The following is a 17,240-nucleotide window of genomic DNA, read 5'->3' as shown; positions in this document are numbered from 1 at the left end:
ACAAGGTTGGGAGTGGGTTGGGTTCACAGGCTGGCTGAAGGTGATGAACACATTTTTGTCCCTGAAGGGCAGTGAGCCATGGATCAGGATTGGTTCAGCTGTATCAACCATATTTATGACATTGTTTCAGCCTCCCCCTGCAACCTCCCCACCCTGAAGAAACACCGAAAAAATGGGCAGAGACTCCAGACAGGTGAGGGGGCTCCCTGGTTATCCACTGGCTACCAGAGAACAGTATTTAAGGGTGCAAGAGAGACCACCTCAGTAGTGCCTGAGAGTGGGGACGTCCAGACACATCTGGAATCAAGGAACCAATGCAGCAGCCACTCAGTAGTGGGGATGGCTGGCGTGTGTGAGCCGGGCTGTCTGGGCAGACTCAGGTGCCTGGGAGGGCTGGCCTGGGTGCCTCCCATGGGGGACATCCCAGCCTGGGTACAGACAGTGGCCTTGGCCATCAGATCCATCTCCCAGGGGGCCAGTCAGGGGCCTACCTCATTGTCACAGTAATGGCACAAGTCGTTACTCCCAATGAAGAGCGTGATCAGCTTCCAGTCTTTCTGTAGGTTGATTTCCTGAGGGGACAGAAGAGCCCACTTAGGCCTTGGTGGGGGGCGGGGGGCACATGCATGTGCTAGACACCCCTTCCCCCCAGTGCCTTTCATCCTCTGCATCACAGTGGAGAGAAGAAGTCAAGTGGAGTTCCCTCGCCCTCACTTTGGTGCTGGGCAAGGGGTGTGTGTGTGTGTATGTGTGCGTGTGTGTGCGCGCGTGTGCGCGTGTGTGTGTGCGTGTATGTGTGTGTGTGTGCGTGTGCGTGTGCTCAGTACAGAGAACTTTTTTCCCTTTGAGATCTTAAGAAAGCTGAAGTCCAGGAGGAGGTGGCTTGTATTAACATACTACTAAAGAGCCGACTCATTGGAAAAGACCTTGATGCTGGGAAAGATTGAGAGCATGAGGAAAAGCAGGCAACAGAGGAGGAGATGGTTGGATGGCATCACTGACTCAATGGACATGAGTTTGAGCAAACTCAGGGAGACAGTGAAGGACAGGGAAGCCTCGTCATGCTGCGGTCCATGGGGTTGCAAAGAGTCGGACACGACTTAGCAACCAAACAACAATAAAATGTGATCCAAAGGCCTTCAAAGGAGCCCAGAGCAAAAGACACATCTAGAAGCAAGAGCCCAGAGCTGCCTGGGTCTAGGGAAGGGGACCAGTTGGACAGAGAGGTGAGGAGGGGGCTTGGAGAGGTTCTAGGGAGCCTGCTTTCCACTCAGCAGCCCCATAGTAGGAGTGCTGCCAGGCAGTGAATTCCAAGGCATAAACCCAGAGCATTGAAAAAAGTGCTGGTGAGGAGGTTTAGAGGGGCCGGGGAAGAGGGAAGGAGGAAGGACTGGAATGGAAGACTATTTTTAGAAGCCAAAGTTTACATAATAGGGTTTGGGAAGCCAGCTCTTGGGTGCAATGGAAAGCTGCCAAAGGCCGAGGCCTGCCACCTCCACCAGCCCTCTGCTCATCTCTCCTCCTGCAGCCGGCCTGGAGAGGAGGGTGCCTGGGGAAGGGGTGCAGCAGAGACGGCGTCTTGGTGGCAAGACCTACTCATCTGGTCCCTCGTAAAGACGAGCCAAGAGATTGAAGTGCAGAGGTGCAAAGGGGGCTCATTTAGGGCCACTCGCACCCACCCTAGTTAAAGACAGAGGGTGGCCAGGGGCCTGTACTCACAGGGCTGGTTTTCATTCGCTCCACGAGGTCCCGGGCCTGGGCTGGCATGTCCCTGGGCAGGGGAAAAGAGGGGAACATTAGAGCTGGTTCACGAGCGAGGGCTCAAGCTGCAGGATTTGGGCCTGGCGAGGAGATGTTTCAGGAAAAAAAAATTTATATAAAGACCTATTCCTTCAGAAGGTATTGAAAGGCTTTCAATTCTCAAGAAATTTCAACCTATGAACAATCAAAGATTTGCTGTGGGTGTTGGAGCCCCAGTGGATCCTGACCCTGCCAGGGGGCTGACATGCATCTCACCACCCCCTTCTACAGGCCTGGTCCTCTGAGGCCACTTCGGCCGCAGGGATAGTGGTGGTGGTGGGGAGGGGTGGGTTGGCGGGCAGGCAGTGGGGATCTGTTCAACCTTCCCGTCAGGGCCGTTCCCTTATATTTCATCCAGCTCTTTTCATTGCAGGCTGAGCCTGTTCAGTTCTTATTTGGCTGCCTGTCTTAAAAATAACCTTTTGTATATTTGAAAAAAGCCATCACCCCAAATGATCCCTCAGCTTCCTCTTTTCCAAGCTTCATGACTCCTTCAACCTTTACCTCTAAGTCCCAGTTTCTCTTCTTTTAATCCTTCTGTTTTTCTTCTCTATCATTCCTTTGGATTTCCAAACCATTCCCCATCTCCTCACTTTCCCCGCTGGTAACAAAACAGGATGAGGGAGACAAATACCGACAGGGCTAGGCTAGAACTCACTTCACCCCCTAGATGTGTGCCACGAATGCTTCTGGGTTAGAGAGAGGCGTGCCAACGGAACCCTACTCAGCAATCAAGGAGAACGAACTAGTGATACACATAACAACAGGGATGTATGTCAAAATAATTTTGCTGGGTGAAAGATGTTAGACAAGAAGAGAGTACACCGACTTCCCTGGTGGTCCAGCGGCTAAGATTCTGTGCTCCCAATGCAGGGGACCCGGGTTCGATCCCTGGTCAGGAAACTAGATCCTGCATGCCAGAACTAAGAGTTTGTACGCTGCAACTAATGATCCTGCCTGCTGCAATAAAGATCAAAGATCCCACGAGTCACAACCAAGACCTGGTGCAGCCAAATAAGTAAACACATATTTTTTTAAAAAGGGAAAAGAGTACATCATCCATGGCTCTGTTTCTATAAAAGTTTAGAAAATTAAACCGAATCTATAGTGACAAGAAAGCAGGTCAGTGGTTACCTGGGTCCCAGGGAGTGAGTGGGGTAGAGACCGTAAGGGGCAGGAGGGAGGGACTGATTACAAAGCAGCACAGGGAAACTTTTGGAGGTGATGGATACATTCATTATTGATTGAGGTAATGGTTTCATAGGTACATGCATATAACAAACTGATCAGATTGCACCCTTTTAATATGTGCAGTGTGAAAGTCACTCAATTGTGCCCTACTCTCTGTGACCCTATGGACTGTAGCCCATTAGGCTCCTCAATCCATGGGATTTTCCAGGCAAGAATACTGGAGTGGGTTGCCATTTCTTTCTCCAGGGGATCTTCCCGACCCGGGATTGAACCCACGCCTCCTGCATTGCAGGCAGACTCTACTGTCTGAGCCACCAGGGAACTGGTTCAGTGTACTTAACGTCAATTACACCTCAATAAAGCAGTTATTTAAAACAGATATGTATAACAGAAGGGATACAGCAAATGGATGCTTCTATGGAAGAAGTCATAAAAGAAGGAACTGGTGCAGAATGGGTATTTTAAATCTTTGCATGTCCACATGCTGGGCATGTGGCCAAGCATACATGGTACCATTTCTGCCATGTTTCTCATTTATTCACTCAGGACCATATCTCATATGCTATTGCTATCATGGATATGTCAGAAAGTCATAAAGAAAGCCTGGCTTGGTTAGAGGTGACCACAGAAGTCTCTGTAATCTTTTTACAGGTTCGAGATATGAACAGGGGTATCTGTGGGTGATAAGCCCTCCAGAACACTAGCGGACGTCAGGAATGCCCTCTTTTCCCCTCTCCCTAGCCAAGTTCTTCCCACGCTTCAGGCTCAGAGCAAGCCCTACCTACCTCCCCGAGGAGCCTTCTCTCTGGGTTTGTTTACCCACATCTCCTCCATTTCCTTTTTCAGTCTTGGTGTGCAGAGCTATGCTTTGGGAGCTATGGGACCAGGGATCCCCTTCCAGCTCTGCCACCAATTTGCTGTGGAGCTCACCCAAGTTACAGAACCCTGCTAACCTTGAATTTTTTCATCTTTATACAAAGAGGCAGGACTGGATGTTTTCTGGGGTCCCTTCTGGGTCTGTACCTGTCTGTAACTAGACTGCCCAGTTCACATTTTACACTTTTCTGTTTTCTGAGTACAAAATCATTTCAAATCATTCCAAAGTACAAAATCATTTCAGTCTGCAACATTGCCATAAACAACACTCCCCCCTCCCCCCACCGCCCCCCTACCCCGCCAAATTATTTCCTATTGGTTTAGGCTCCTTAACTAGACAGCAAGCTCTTTGTGGACAGACAGTTCACTTTTTGATTTTTCTGTATCTTTTAGTAACCACCATGGGGCTCAGTCCTTCCCAGGTGCTCAGTGAATTCTTGCTTATTGATTGATAGAAAGTTTGATCTTAAATAAAACTTTGAAACAAAATACCCTAATGATAACCATTTTTTTTGCATACATATTATAAACTAGGTGGGTTATCGGTCTCATTGAATCTTTGTGACAGCCAAGAGAAGTAGGTACTATTATTACCTCCATTTATAGATGAGGAAACTCAGGTTCAGAGATACCAAGTGACTTGCCCAAGGTCACAGAGCCAGCAATGGCTGGACATAGATAATCTAACTGGAGGTCTCATTATCCTGGTTGCTCTGCTGTGGCATTCATCTCTCTCTTTAGGTGAACTCATCCTTTTCCACACCATGCCGCATGACACAGTGCAGATAAGGAAGGCTCACAGAACGGTGCTCCATTCTTGCTTACTTAAGCTGACTAATGGCTTGCTGTCCTTTCCCCTAACACGGGACCTCTGAGATCCTAACAAGAAGCTGCACGTGTCGGCCACTTCCCCCGCCACTCTTTGTTCTCATGGAGGCACCAAGTAGCAGTGAAATAGAAAAGGCAGTTTAAGAGAAGTGAAGCAAGAAAGGGGAAGGGGGCGCAAATGTCAACAGACTAAAGAACCAATTCCTGGTTAATGAAGCCTGAGCCCTATAATGATATTCCTAAAATCATAATGATCATAATAATAATAATGGCAAACCAGAAACTAGATGTTGATATTACAGCCCCGGGCAGCCCAATTTTTCACAGAAAAATAAGTTCTTCCTGCTTATGACGCTGAGGAACTGACATTGCTTCCTGTGGCTCAGAGACTCAAACCTAGCGAGCGTGGGGCCCTCCTTACCGTGTCTGAAAGGAATGCTGCCTGTAAACAGAGTGAGTCAAGCCGGTTCTGTCTCCCTGGTGATGTGACTGCAGCAACCCTTCTACAAAGCAAAGACCCAGCACACTCTGTGCAGAAAATCAATGAACTCCGTCAGGCATTTCAACTTTAATTATCTGGATTGTTGTCAACCTCAGAAATCCAAGTGAAAACAAACAACTGCCTCGGTGTTTTAGGGGCTCTACCACCTAACTCCCTAGTGTCAAATACAGCCTTTTCAGAGTCCAGGACTAGAGGAGAGAAAGGAAGGGTGGCCCTCTGTGGGGTGTTCCTCTGCTCTGTGTTCCAGGGGTGCCGAGAGTCCCCCACGCATTCGACTCTGGCCTCCCCTGGGTAGGGAGGTCAGCTGAGGTCAGCAGGATGCATCCTGGGCCCCGGCCACCTGCCTGTCGTCCAGACACCCTCAAGTGCTTCCTCCCACTGCCCTGAGAGGTGTTAACAGTGCCGCAGGCAGAGCGAAGGCTCTGATTCAGCCTGGTTCATCCAGGTTTCTCTGGGCATTTGCTCTGATGACCCCGGGCTGTTCAGGAAGCGGTTTAAGCCTCTGGGTCCTCATGCTAATGCCCATCTCAAAGTGGGTGAGGATTTCAGGAGTTAATCCAGGTGTGGAGCAGCTCGGGGCTGGGTAGCAGAAGGATTCTGTCCACAGCCACTAGTGCTGCTCAGACACCACCCTTCTCTCCTCCCCGATCTCTCAGCCTTGCCCTCCTCTGCCTCCAGTACCCCCGTCTACTCACCGAGCCCTGGCCCCTTCTGTGGCTACATTCAGCCCTGCTGTCTCCTCTCGGGTGCCGGTGGAGAAGCCGAGGATGTTGGGGTTGAACTTCTTCAGAATGTCTTTGAAGGGGGAGATGGAAGAGTGCACAGGTGAGAGGGAGATGGATATACAATGTTGGGGCACAGGTGTGGACCGGATGCTCCTGGTCTTTTCAGGGTGGGCTGACTCCCCCTCCTTATAGATAACCTTCTCTTCCCTTGCTCAGGGGAGGGCCCTGGCCACCGCGAGGGGTTGTTATGGCCACAGTGATGGTGCTTCTCTGTGTTGCTACTTACTGGGAAGTGTGGTGTGGGTCCCTAAGTCGCCATCCCCTCCAATGCTGGGGAAGAGAAAGCACATTTGTTAAAATCATCGGTCATCATGTTTCTGAGTCAGAACCAGAGAGGCTGCCCCAGGGCAGGATTCCCATCCCCCTTAGGACTAGCATGAGCATCAGGGCATCCCCTTGCATCCCAGCGTTGGGCCATGGGTACCTGGCCTCATCTCTGACGAGTGATGGAGAAACATACCACCCATGCCTGTATGGGGAGCATCATCAGCAGAGATGAGAGAACACCCTCACCTCCAGGAGAGTCCTCTCCAGGATGTGGGGAGGTCACTGGAGTTGCTGGGTCGGGCTCCTACTGCTGTCTGAAAAAGGCAAAGAGAAGGCTGTAGAGCTGGGCTGGGTCCGGGGCAGGCTGGGGGCACTGGGGAGAGCCCCTCTGGCCCTGGTGTAGCAGCTGGGACCTGGATTTACCTTTTCTGAAAATGGTACCAGTTTTTCTCCAGGCTGCTTAATCTCTGAGTTGTCCTGACTCCCCAACCTTCCACACACCACCAGTAACCAAGTCATGGAAGAAGTAAGATTCTTCCTCCCCAACTTCTCTGGCTTCCAACCCTTTGTGTTCCCTCTGCCATACTCCCTGGTGAGACTCTCATCTCCTCGCCATGGACAGCTCTGGATCCATTTGGCCCCAGCCCCCAGCGTCTCTTCCCTTCTCACTCAGTTTCCCACCTGCTCCTCCAAGCACACCTGCTTCTTTACGCTTCCCCTGACTCTGACCCTTCACCAACATTCTGAGCTCACCACGACCTGGTTCCCTCTTTCCTTTCTTGTTCACCCCCCTTTCCTGTCCACACACACCTTCAGGTCTAAACAAGTTGATCTGAAGCATGAGAGCTTTGGGGCAGCCTATTAACAGCCACTCCATCCCTTTCCAGAATACTAAACTTCCTCCTTTCTAGCCCTTACGTCTCCAGTTCATTCCCTAAGACCTTGGTCAGCTTCTACCTCCTCCATCAAGCTTTACCTAAAGGCCCTATTATTAAAAAAGAGAAATTCCTCTTTGAAACTTACTAAAGTAAGTGAACCAGGGAAATAATACAAGGATTTTTTAGTTAATAATTTACCCCTACTTTAATAACCTTGCCTCCTGCGGCAGGTTCCACATCCCTCCTCACCCCTTACCCACATATACACACCACCAGAGCCGATGAATGGTTAAGAGCCTGATGTGTATCCTTCCACAGCTTTCCCCATGTTTGTATGAAAATTAAGACGCACTCACACACATACAGGGAAGTTGTTTTTCTATAGACATGAATACCTGATTTCAAGAGTCCTATTTGTCACCTATCTGGATAGGTATCTCCTTCAGTGTAAGTTTTTTATTTCCCCAGCTGGACAAGTTTTAAGAGGGTTAAGACCACATCTCATACTTCTTTTCCCTCTGAAAAGCTAGCAGACTGTCTCACACATAGCAATAGCGAAATCTTGGGTTGGCCAATATAATTCCTTTAGTGAAACTATACTATGTGCAGGAATTGGGTCCCTTCTGCCCCCAAGAACACACTTTTGAATGGGGTGGAGGGGAGCTGGGTGGTTTGTGGGTAGACCCACCACCCGAGGAGAGAGTGAGGGAGATGAGTTCCCTAGTGATGCCAGGCAGACTTAGATAAGTACCTTAGCACATACAGATGGAATGCCTGGGAACAGTGGGGAAGAAGGGATGGGATGGCTTCAATCTGGGGCTGGAGGGAAGCCTCATGGGAGGAGGTGGTGTTTGAGCAGGGGTGTGGAAGGGTGGAGGGCAGGGCTTCTAGATTGCCTGCTAATGTCTCGTGGCTGCCTGGCTGTGCTTCAGTGCCGGACACAGGTAGGTTCTCGACAGTGTCAGCTAGATGCTGAACGCAGAGCCAGTGTGGAAGAAGAGTTGATTCCTGGCTCAACTCCGTACTCACCGTCAGCGAGTCACCCAGGGCAGCCACCACTTTGATATCTGCTGGTTGGAGCTCATGGACTAAGGAGACAGGCAAAGAGATGGATGGTTGGTGGAGGTCTTCCTTTTAAACAGTTAACCTGACTAGAAGCCTGAGATTCCATTTTCATCCCATCCATCCCCATTACACTTATTTCCAGCCTAAGGCTTTAGAAAATTTGTCTCTTCCATGCATCCAGAGCCACCAAGGCACTGAAGGTAATGGGCTTGATGGCTCTTAGCCATCCGGAGAGGAGCCCAATTCATTCTTGAGGGGTCCAAGAAAGTTCCAGCTGTGGGGATCATGAGCACAGGCAGAGAGGACCCCCATCCCTGACTCTACCTACCTCACTAGGCAGGGAGGCCTGAGGAGTTGCCATTAGGAATAAGTTGAGATGAGAAGTGTGGTTTGAGGAGTACCTGGGAGCCCAGCAGTGCTGCAGGCCAGCTTGTCATGGGCTGCCCAGGATCAAGGTCTATAGTGCACAGAAATCAGCAAGGCCTGCCCAAGGCTCTAAGATGTGCTTGTAGGTTCTCCCAGCAACCTGACACTTAGCCCTTGACTGAAGGGGGTGATGACGTTTATACTCACCTGACGTGGGGACACTGTTGGAAGGATTCTGCTCCATACACAAGAAGTCACTCCCCCAGTTCTAAATCAACAAAAGCAAACACACAACAGCAGACACTCATGGTGCAGGAAGGTTAGCCCAAGAAGGGTTAGCTACAGAATTCTTCCCCCGCACACAGTTGTTCCCTGAACGTGGTGCCTTGATGAAAACCGGCATAGGCAGCTGAGGGACACTGGCATCCAGGATATAGGTCATTGATTCTTTCATGTTAAATCCAGGGAAGATCCCCTGGAGAAGCAAATGACAACCCCCTCCAGTATTCTTGCCTGAAGAATCCTACGAACAGAGGAGCCTGGTGAGCTACAGTCCATGGGGTCACAAAGAGTCGAACGCTACTGAGCAACTAACACATTCACTTTCACTAATCTAGAATCTATCCTAAGATTCTCTATAGACACCAACATAAACAGAAATGCCTCCTCAACCTTCGTCCAGTGTCCACCAAGAATTCCTTAGCTAAAACTATGTCACTGTAGAGGATCATGTGAGGCAAAGAGCTGTGGCTTGTGGATGGAGTGAGAGGGGAATCGAAGAGGAAAAGGGTGTCTGCCACCTCCCCATGCACAAAACAGTGCTTGGGTCTCGTCCCCAGAAATTCTGACTTTGTCTGGGGCGGCACCTGGATTCGATGCCTTTTAGTTGCTCTCCAGGTGATCATTGCATAGAGACTGCAAACTACTGTCTTAGGTCTCCTTGCCATAGGGCAACCACAGGGCTCCACATGGGTTTAGGTGGTGTTGCTTAACGTGAAACTAATGGACACTAATTACCATGCTAGGACCAAAACAATAATTACAATATTTTTAGGAAAGCAATGTGAAATTTTTACAAATGCAAAGTTTCTAGTTTCTGTATATCATTTCCGAATGTGTGTATGTCTTTTTTGTGTATTTAATAGCCAACCAGTTCCTTGCATGTGTATAAACTAAAGTCTATAACTTGGATTTTTTGTTTTTTTTAGTCGCTGAGTCATGTCCAATTCTTTTGCAATCCCATGGACTGTAGCCCACCAGGCTCTTCTGTCCATAGGATCTCCAAGGCAAAAATACTGGAGTGAGTTGCCATTTCTTTCTCCCGGGGTTCTTCCCTACCCAGGGATCAAACCCATATCTTCTGTATTGGCAGGCAGATTCTTTACCACTAAGCCACCAAGGAAACCCATAACCTGTATACTTTTAGTCACAGTTTCTTGACTCTGGAATACAGAGCACACTTTCCAAGGGCTGGAGGAGGGGATGAGGTAGGAAGCAGAGGGCATAGCATCTGGGAGAGAAACAGACATCCTTTCCTAGTGTCCCAGACACCTGCACATCCCCAGAGGGGCTTGAGGCACAAGCCCGGTGCTGAGTGCATAGTAGGGCTCCACACACATAGGTGTTTTCTGGTTGGCTGATTGTCTAGGTGTGTGGTTGCCAAACCTTTGGAACTTTGTCTCTTTCATCTGATCAGAGGCTGATATGGACACACCTTGTTAAAACACTCCTTTCACAAGGGAGCAACAGGGCAACTTCCTTTACGTATTATTTGCTTAATCTGATGTAAATGAGTATTCCAAGGAACTGCTCAATTAGTCATTTTGATGGAGTCCTCATTCTGTGTGGAGGTTCTATTGAAATCAAGAACATGTTTGTGTGTAGATGACAAATATCCAGAGAAGATGCAATTTAAAATAATTCTACAGCCGTGAGTGCTTTAGAAACATCTCAGAGAAATGATGAGCCAGAGACAAGCCCATCCCCTGCAGGTGAACAGACGCAGGTCGGAACTGGAGCATGTTCGTCTGTCCCAAGGGAAGAACTGCTTAGGGTGCAGAGGCTGCACCCTATGCCAGAGCACCCAGATCACCTGCAGGTCTTGGGAAATGCAGGTCCTGAGTCAGCAGGACTGGGGTGCCACCCAGGACTCTGTATTTCTAACAAGTTCTCAAGTAATGTTGATGTGGCCCGTCTGTGGCTAATTTAAATAGCAAAGTGTTTTAAAAAAATCACTTTCTATGCCTGAGTTTTTCACTCTTCCAGCAACAGAAGCAAAGGCATGTGAGACTAAGATCAAAGACAATGGGCCAGAACCACTTTGTTCATCAGTGTATATCTGGCACTTAGCACAGCACCTGCACCATTTAGGCATCCAATAAATACACACATGTTAGATAAATAAATAAAAGCCTAACTGACAAGATGCAGCTGACATTTCAGTTCTAATGGATTTTGGTCCACGATTGGCCTGAAATAAGCCTCTGTTGGGCTAATGTGAGCCTGAGAGAATTCGGCGACGCTGAACCATGGCATTACCCCAGCCATGAAGCTGATGCGGCCTGTATCTCAGAGCTGAGCATCCGACAGTTCTTCAATATTTTCATGTAAGTTAGTCTCAGTGCTTCAGCTGGCTTATAAAAGGTCTTTCCTCAATCACTTCTGCTACTCCCCCATCCATTTTCCACACTAGTCAGGGAGCTCTTTTAAAAAGGTGAACCAGATGATACCGCTTTCTCCTAGAACCTCCAAGAGCTTCCCACAGCTCTCCACCAAAGTTCAACCTTCTTTCTCAGGGGTTCAGATTCTGTACGATTATGCCCTTGACGACCCCGCTTATCTCATGACCCCAACTCTCCACTTCATTCGCACGCCCATAGCCATGCTGACTTCTTTCTCCCCTCAAATACACCCAACTCAGCCCCAGTTCTGAGCCTCTGCAATCGCTGGTCTTGGTCACAGCTCACCAGAATGTGCTTTCCTTGTCCCATCGCACTTTCTCAAGACTGTCCTTACTCTCTGACATGACTATGCTTCGCTGTCTATCGGGTGCCTCCTTCAGTAGGCTGTAGAGTCCGTAAAAGGGATGGGCTCCATCTGTCTGTTCTACGGCTCTATCTTCCTGAAACAGTGCCCGACACACAGGAGGTGCCCAGTCTGGAATCTCTTAACTCCCGAGGACAGAACAATGTCTGACACTCCTCTGAATCCCTGCTGGCCCCCAGCACAAGACTGGGCAAACCACAGGTGCTCAGCTGACACTGGCGATTGATTCCCTGTCCAGGTGGCCGACAGATGTGGCCTGGACCAAGCCTGTCCCACAAGGCCTGGTGTGGTTCAGGATCTTCCAGGCCATCTTTGCAGCAACTGTCCCTAAAGCCATGGGCCTTAAATCCTCAGAACTAGAATGATTGACCTGAACCAGACAAGCCCTGGAGACCCACCTGCATATACATCAGCTTCCTGGGGGCCCAGCCCCTGGAACTGAGGCTCTTCCTACTCAGCTCCCACCTTACAGGAAATCGATGTGCATTATACTCGCTGCCTCCCCTTCATCCCTTCTTGAAAGGCTGAGCTGCCTGATCAGAAATGATGTCTGTGCAAAGGTCAAAGAAGACTGATCCACAGACACTTCCTCTATCAGTTGCTGACGTCAGGAAAACACTTGAGAACAAGTTAGGACAATCCTGGGACTCTGTGGTTCAGGAGCCTTTGTTTCACATTCCAATATCCAGTAGGTAAGAAGGGTACGTTTCTGCTTAAGCTACTTCTCTGAAATCCGCACCACTCCCCGAGTCGCTGGGGGCGGGGGGTGGAAACGGTTTGTCTCTGAGACAGGCAGATATGTGTCAGGAGTTATTACCTCAATGGCGGGCGTGGTCGGGTATGTGTAGTTACTGTTCCGGGGGGTTCGCAAGAAGGGCTCAATCTAAGAGAGGAAAAGAAACCACAGGGAGAAGTTACCTGACAGCCTGGAAGACTGCTTAGGAAATATTAATACCAACAGTCCTGTCCTCTAGGTTCATTTAACATGATTCTTCTGCATTTGAATAGAAAGAATCATACAGACAGAATTTCATTCATTCCCTAGAGGGTTTTACATAACAGCTTTGACAAGGGGTGCACAATAAAAGGACTAAAAAGGGTTCCATCCACGTTCTTTTCAGGGTTCTGTGCTTTTCTTTTCACCCTGACAATGGAACATCTCCCTAATCATCAGAATGACCTTCTCTCCTTTGTCATTGCTCTGGCAAAAGATTGATATTATAGGGATCTTTTCTTCTCCAAAATATGTTATGATCATCAGTGTATTTTTAACATCTGTTGCTACGATTTTGCCTCCTTTGAGTTATGTCCCTTACCCATTTCCGGTTGGCTTCACAAACGCTGGTTGCATTTTTTTCTCATGAAACAGCCTCTTCATTCCCTGCCCACCTATCTATTTCACCACTGGTTTCATACATGCCCAGTCAAGAATCCAAGTGTATTCCATTGTGGGTGATAAGTTAGTCAAAGAAGGAAGAATGAAGTAGACAGAGGGGTAGCAGGGGAAAGCAGGTAATGAAAAATGTGGAAATGATAGTGAAGCAAGAAAAAGTTTGTAAGACAGAGATCAGCCCAGACAGCCCAGGGCTGTCAACACCTTCACAAGTCGTGTTCAGTGGAGTAGAAGGGCCACAGTCTGAAAATCTGGGAATAATATGGGCGTAAGTAGGAAGAACCAGAATGTTGGAGGAGATGTCATTGGATATCTGTTCCAGGGGTTGAAAGCCTATTGCCCATCTGCTTTATTTTGGCCTGAAAGGTGTTTAAAAAGGAGAAGGAGAGAAGACGACAACCCTGAATGCTGCCACAAGAAGCGTGTACCCTTCAGTTCTGCCCTGCCACTGTCTCTTGTCCATCCCACCCACACAGTCATGTTCTAGCCTGGCACTGCATCTGAGTTTTCAACCCTGAGTGATCCCGCTTTACAGGTGAGGGGCAACTGAGGTGCAGAGGGGAGCAGGGGCCTGCCCCAAGTGCACTGAGGGCAGAGCTGGGCCTGATCCATCAGGCCTCCTGACCAGCAATGCCCTCATTCCACGGCTCACACCGGGGTCAGGCCTGCAAAAGACCTGCTGGCCAGACAGAGGGATGAGGAGGTGGTCTTAGCGGTTAGCTTGGAGGAAGAAATCTACCTCAGCACAGACCTTGCCCCCTGGGGCATGCCACGCCTCTCCTTTGGTCTGAGTCCAGGCCCCTGAAACACGGGCCAGAGGAGCACTCAGGGTCAAGGGCAGGAAGTGTGCCCTGGACCATCTGTGACAGTGCAAGGTGAGAGAGACCTTACAGAGGCATGTCACCACGGTTAACCAGACTTGTCTCCGGCCAAGGCTACTCAGTGTCCCCTGTCCCCTGAGATTCCCTAGCAGCTGAGGGCACGTAGCATCCTATAAACAGCTGACTCACCTTTGTAAAACCCCATGTGTTCAGAGCTCTGTTCTAGGTGCTGGATGAAGGGAGGATCCAGAGGCATACAATTCAGTGAGGCAGAAAACATGACAAGTATTGGGTAGCGAAGCATCAAAGAACAGTGTGTCTAGCAAGTGCAGTAATTGCCGAGGAAGGACTGCAGGATCTGGGGACGTGTGGTCCTTAAAGATGAGACTCGGTGGGAGGTAGGTCACTCCTCATTATTCTCCCCCCACTTCCCAAGACCCTGATTGGGCACAGGGCCTGGGAGCCGGAGCTTTTCTCAGATTAGCTAGCATAAGAGGAACCGGAGGGCAGACTCCACCTGCCCTTCTGCATGTGCTGAAAGTCAAGCCGGGGAGTTTATTTCATCACAGGACCCAAGGGTAGAGGGAAGGGCCAGAGGGGAGAGACTGAACTAAGAGGTCAGAGGTCAGGGAGACACTGGAATGTGGAGGGAAGTGAGGCTGGAGAAGGAACAATGAGAACAGGTCCAGGACAGGGCCAGGCAAGTGGCCGAGTGCCTGGGGCCTGTTTTATTGATCGTCAGCTGCATTGTGCATGCGTGAGTCAGACTGGGTGAAAGGCCTGGAGCTCAGCAGAGGGAAAGGGAGTCCACTTAGTCTGCTGGCTCTCCTAGGCTAGGCTGGTAATGCCAGTAAGCAGAAAGCGAAGCCCGCTGAATGCCAGCACAAGGAACTGTTCTCCTTGGTTCAGCTGGGAAAAGATGGTGCAGCCTGCCTGGGGGCAGAGCCTGGTCAGCCACTGATGTGAGTCAGCGACATGAGTCAGTGGCTACTGGAAAAGGGCATGTGCATCCTGGCAGTGTTTACAGGTGTAAACTTCCACAGTGAAGGAAAGCTGGTGTTCTTCTGTTCTGTGCTGCTCGGACCAAACCAGATGTGTATAGTCAGGGCCAGGCACCAACTTAAGTGGGGTCACATTCCAAGGACTCATACCTACTATATGAGGCAGGGTTTGGGATACTTGTCTGCCATAAATGGTTGAGGAAATTGAGAAGATCCAGGGAAGGGTGGTAGTGGTAAAGAGGAGGAGGACATAGGAGTACCCACTGACATTTCTATCCCATCCCATCATCCCATCCCAAACATGACCTACTAGGCTGATTCCACAACCTGTTAATGGATAGCCACTTGGCTGTTAGTAATGCACTGCCTTGAGAGAGTGGAGGTTTAAGCAGGGCCCATAAGCCTCTGCTTGCTTTGGGAGGATGTGGTACATGCATGCTAAGTCACTTCAGTTGTGTCCAACTGTGTGACCCTATGGACTGTAGCCCTCCAGGCTCCTCTGTCCATGGGATTCTCCTGGCAAGAATACTGGAGTGGGTTGCCATGCCCTCCTCCAGGGGATCTGCCCAACCCAGGGATTGAATCCACATCTCTTATGTCTCCTGCATTGGCAGGTGGGTTCTTTACCACTAGTGCCACATGGGAAGCCTGGGAGGATGTGGTAGAATAACTCAAGTATACGAGAGATCGCATCAGCAGGGCTCCAAAGCCCTCCCCACTGAGATTCTAAAGTTATAAAATTCTCTGTTGCTTTATGACGGAAAGAAGTAGGTAAGAATTTTAACACCCACAGTGACAAGGGCCTGAACTGGGCTGGTGGAAGTGGGAAGAGGAAGGCCTAGGAAGGATTCTATCAGGTGAGGGGCCTGACGTTTCACACCTGCAGAACTGTGACCACCACGACAATATGGACAGACAGAGGAAGTCTTCAGGATTAGGGAGTTTGGGAAGACATTGATTTTGGTCCTATTTTGACATTCTTACTCAAAAATTATTTTCTAAATGAATGTTGAGTTTGAGATGATGGGTTCAGGGCAGATTTGGGAGATCTGGAAGTCCAAAGCATTCAAAAGAGAATAGCCCTGCATATGTAATGCTAAAATAGAAATATCACTAAACAATAAAGTATAAGAGAATCCAACAAAGTTCAGTTTTTCTCATGAGGAAAGACTGAATGATGAAATATCACTTGAAATTATTTCTGTTTGTCTCACTATGTCTTTCTATTTTGTTGGTACCCTGACCAAATATTTAATCTGTCTTCTGGGTAAACTTTATAACCAAGGGAGAAAGACCTCTGAAGGGTTAGAAATATAGCTCAAGTTTGGAGAAAAAAATAAGAAATGAAGATGTAGGTTGGGAGATCCTAGGCAAGGAAATTTAACAGGAAACCCTGGAAATGGACAAATCTCAGAGTGAGGATTGTGTAGAGAAAGAGAAAAGAGGGCTGAGTTGGAGAATGTCCACATTTTTGAGGCTGGAAGAAGGGAAGAGGGGGTCATTAAAGGAGATGGGACAGGGCAGAAAGTAGAAAAGCAGAGCAGTCAAGGTGGTTTTCCATCCACGAATGCAGGGAGGAATAAATTCATGGAGGAGGTGGTTAACTCTGACAAATGCTTTTCAAGGGCAAGAAAAATAAGAGCTGAAAAAGGACTCTGCCCGTCTTTGAGCCCATTTCTTCAAAGCCTGAGGAGGGGCCACAGGCAGCTGCCCTGGGTTAGGGAAGGAGTGGGCAGAGAGGTGATGAGGGGCAGCAAGGGGACCACAGTCACGGTTCACAGAGCAAGTAAGCTAAAGTTGCCCGTAAAATCACATGTCCAACCTGAAAGTCTAACAGAAATCCACAGAGCGCAGTTAAGCGCCGGACCTGGCTGGGCAGAATGCACTTGCCCTAGACTGGAGCTGGGGGAGGAGCAGGCAGGAAGTTGAGAAAGAAGCTCCCCGGTGCTTGCATCTGTCTCAGCCCCTCCTCCCCGCTGGGTCCTGCCTGTTGCCTCTATGTTTAGACTCAGCTAGGATTAAAATATGTGCTGCCTGGCCCCTGTCAGCTCACACTGAGATGCTGGTGGACTTTTATATAGCTCCATGGCACACTGCAGGGAGCAGATGGGACCTGAGGAGTGCAGGATTCCACAGTGCCTGGTGCCTTGAAGTTGGGCCGGCCAACAGATGGATCTTTTGGAATGGGCTCCGGGGTTGCCTGGCAACCGCTTCTCCCAGGCGGGGCTTCTACGGTTCCAGGAGGCTGGATTTGCTCTCCTCTGCTCACCGACAGCTCAGTCAGGCTGGTCCAGGAGGAGGAGCGGAGCCCACCTCAGGAGTGGCCTGAGATTCTGGCTGAGGCAGTAGCCTTTTGGGGCTCCTTGCCTCGTCTGCGGCCTTGAGGCCAGTGGTGACAGAGCTCTACCCGACCCAGAGCCTA

At 49.4% G+C, this 17,240-nt stretch overlaps 1 protein-coding gene across 1 annotated transcript in view; it reads right to left on the bottom strand.

Annotated features, from left to right (window-relative positions):
- Nucleotides 1–17,240, bottom strand: part of PLB1 (phospholipase B1) — a 173,219-nt gene that overhangs the window by 13,810 nt on the left and 142,169 nt on the right. Inside the window, exons 46-53 of the mRNA XM_070379301.1 lie at nt 12,421–12,486; nt 8,766–8,826; nt 8,157–8,215; nt 6,496–6,563; nt 6,209–6,252; nt 5,893–5,992; nt 1,720–1,771; nt 492–572 (exon numbers count right to left, since the gene is read on the bottom strand). Of these exons, the coding sequence (XP_070235402.1) occupies nt 492–572; nt 1,720–1,771; nt 5,893–5,992; nt 6,209–6,252; nt 6,496–6,563; nt 8,157–8,215; nt 8,766–8,826; nt 12,421–12,486 (531 nt within the window). The remainder of the gene's footprint in view (nt 1–491; nt 573–1,719; nt 1,772–5,892; nt 5,993–6,208; nt 6,253–6,495; nt 6,564–8,156; nt 8,216–8,765; nt 8,827–12,420; nt 12,487–17,240) is intronic.

The sequence above is a fragment of the Bos mutus genome, chromosome 11 (genome assembly GCF_027580195.1).
Source record: "Bos mutus isolate GX-2022 chromosome 11, NWIPB_WYAK_1.1, whole genome shotgun sequence".
Lineage (NCBI taxonomy): Eukaryota > Metazoa > Chordata > Mammalia > Artiodactyla > Bovidae > Bos > Bos mutus.
This window is presented reverse-complemented; position numbering and strand designations above follow the sequence as displayed.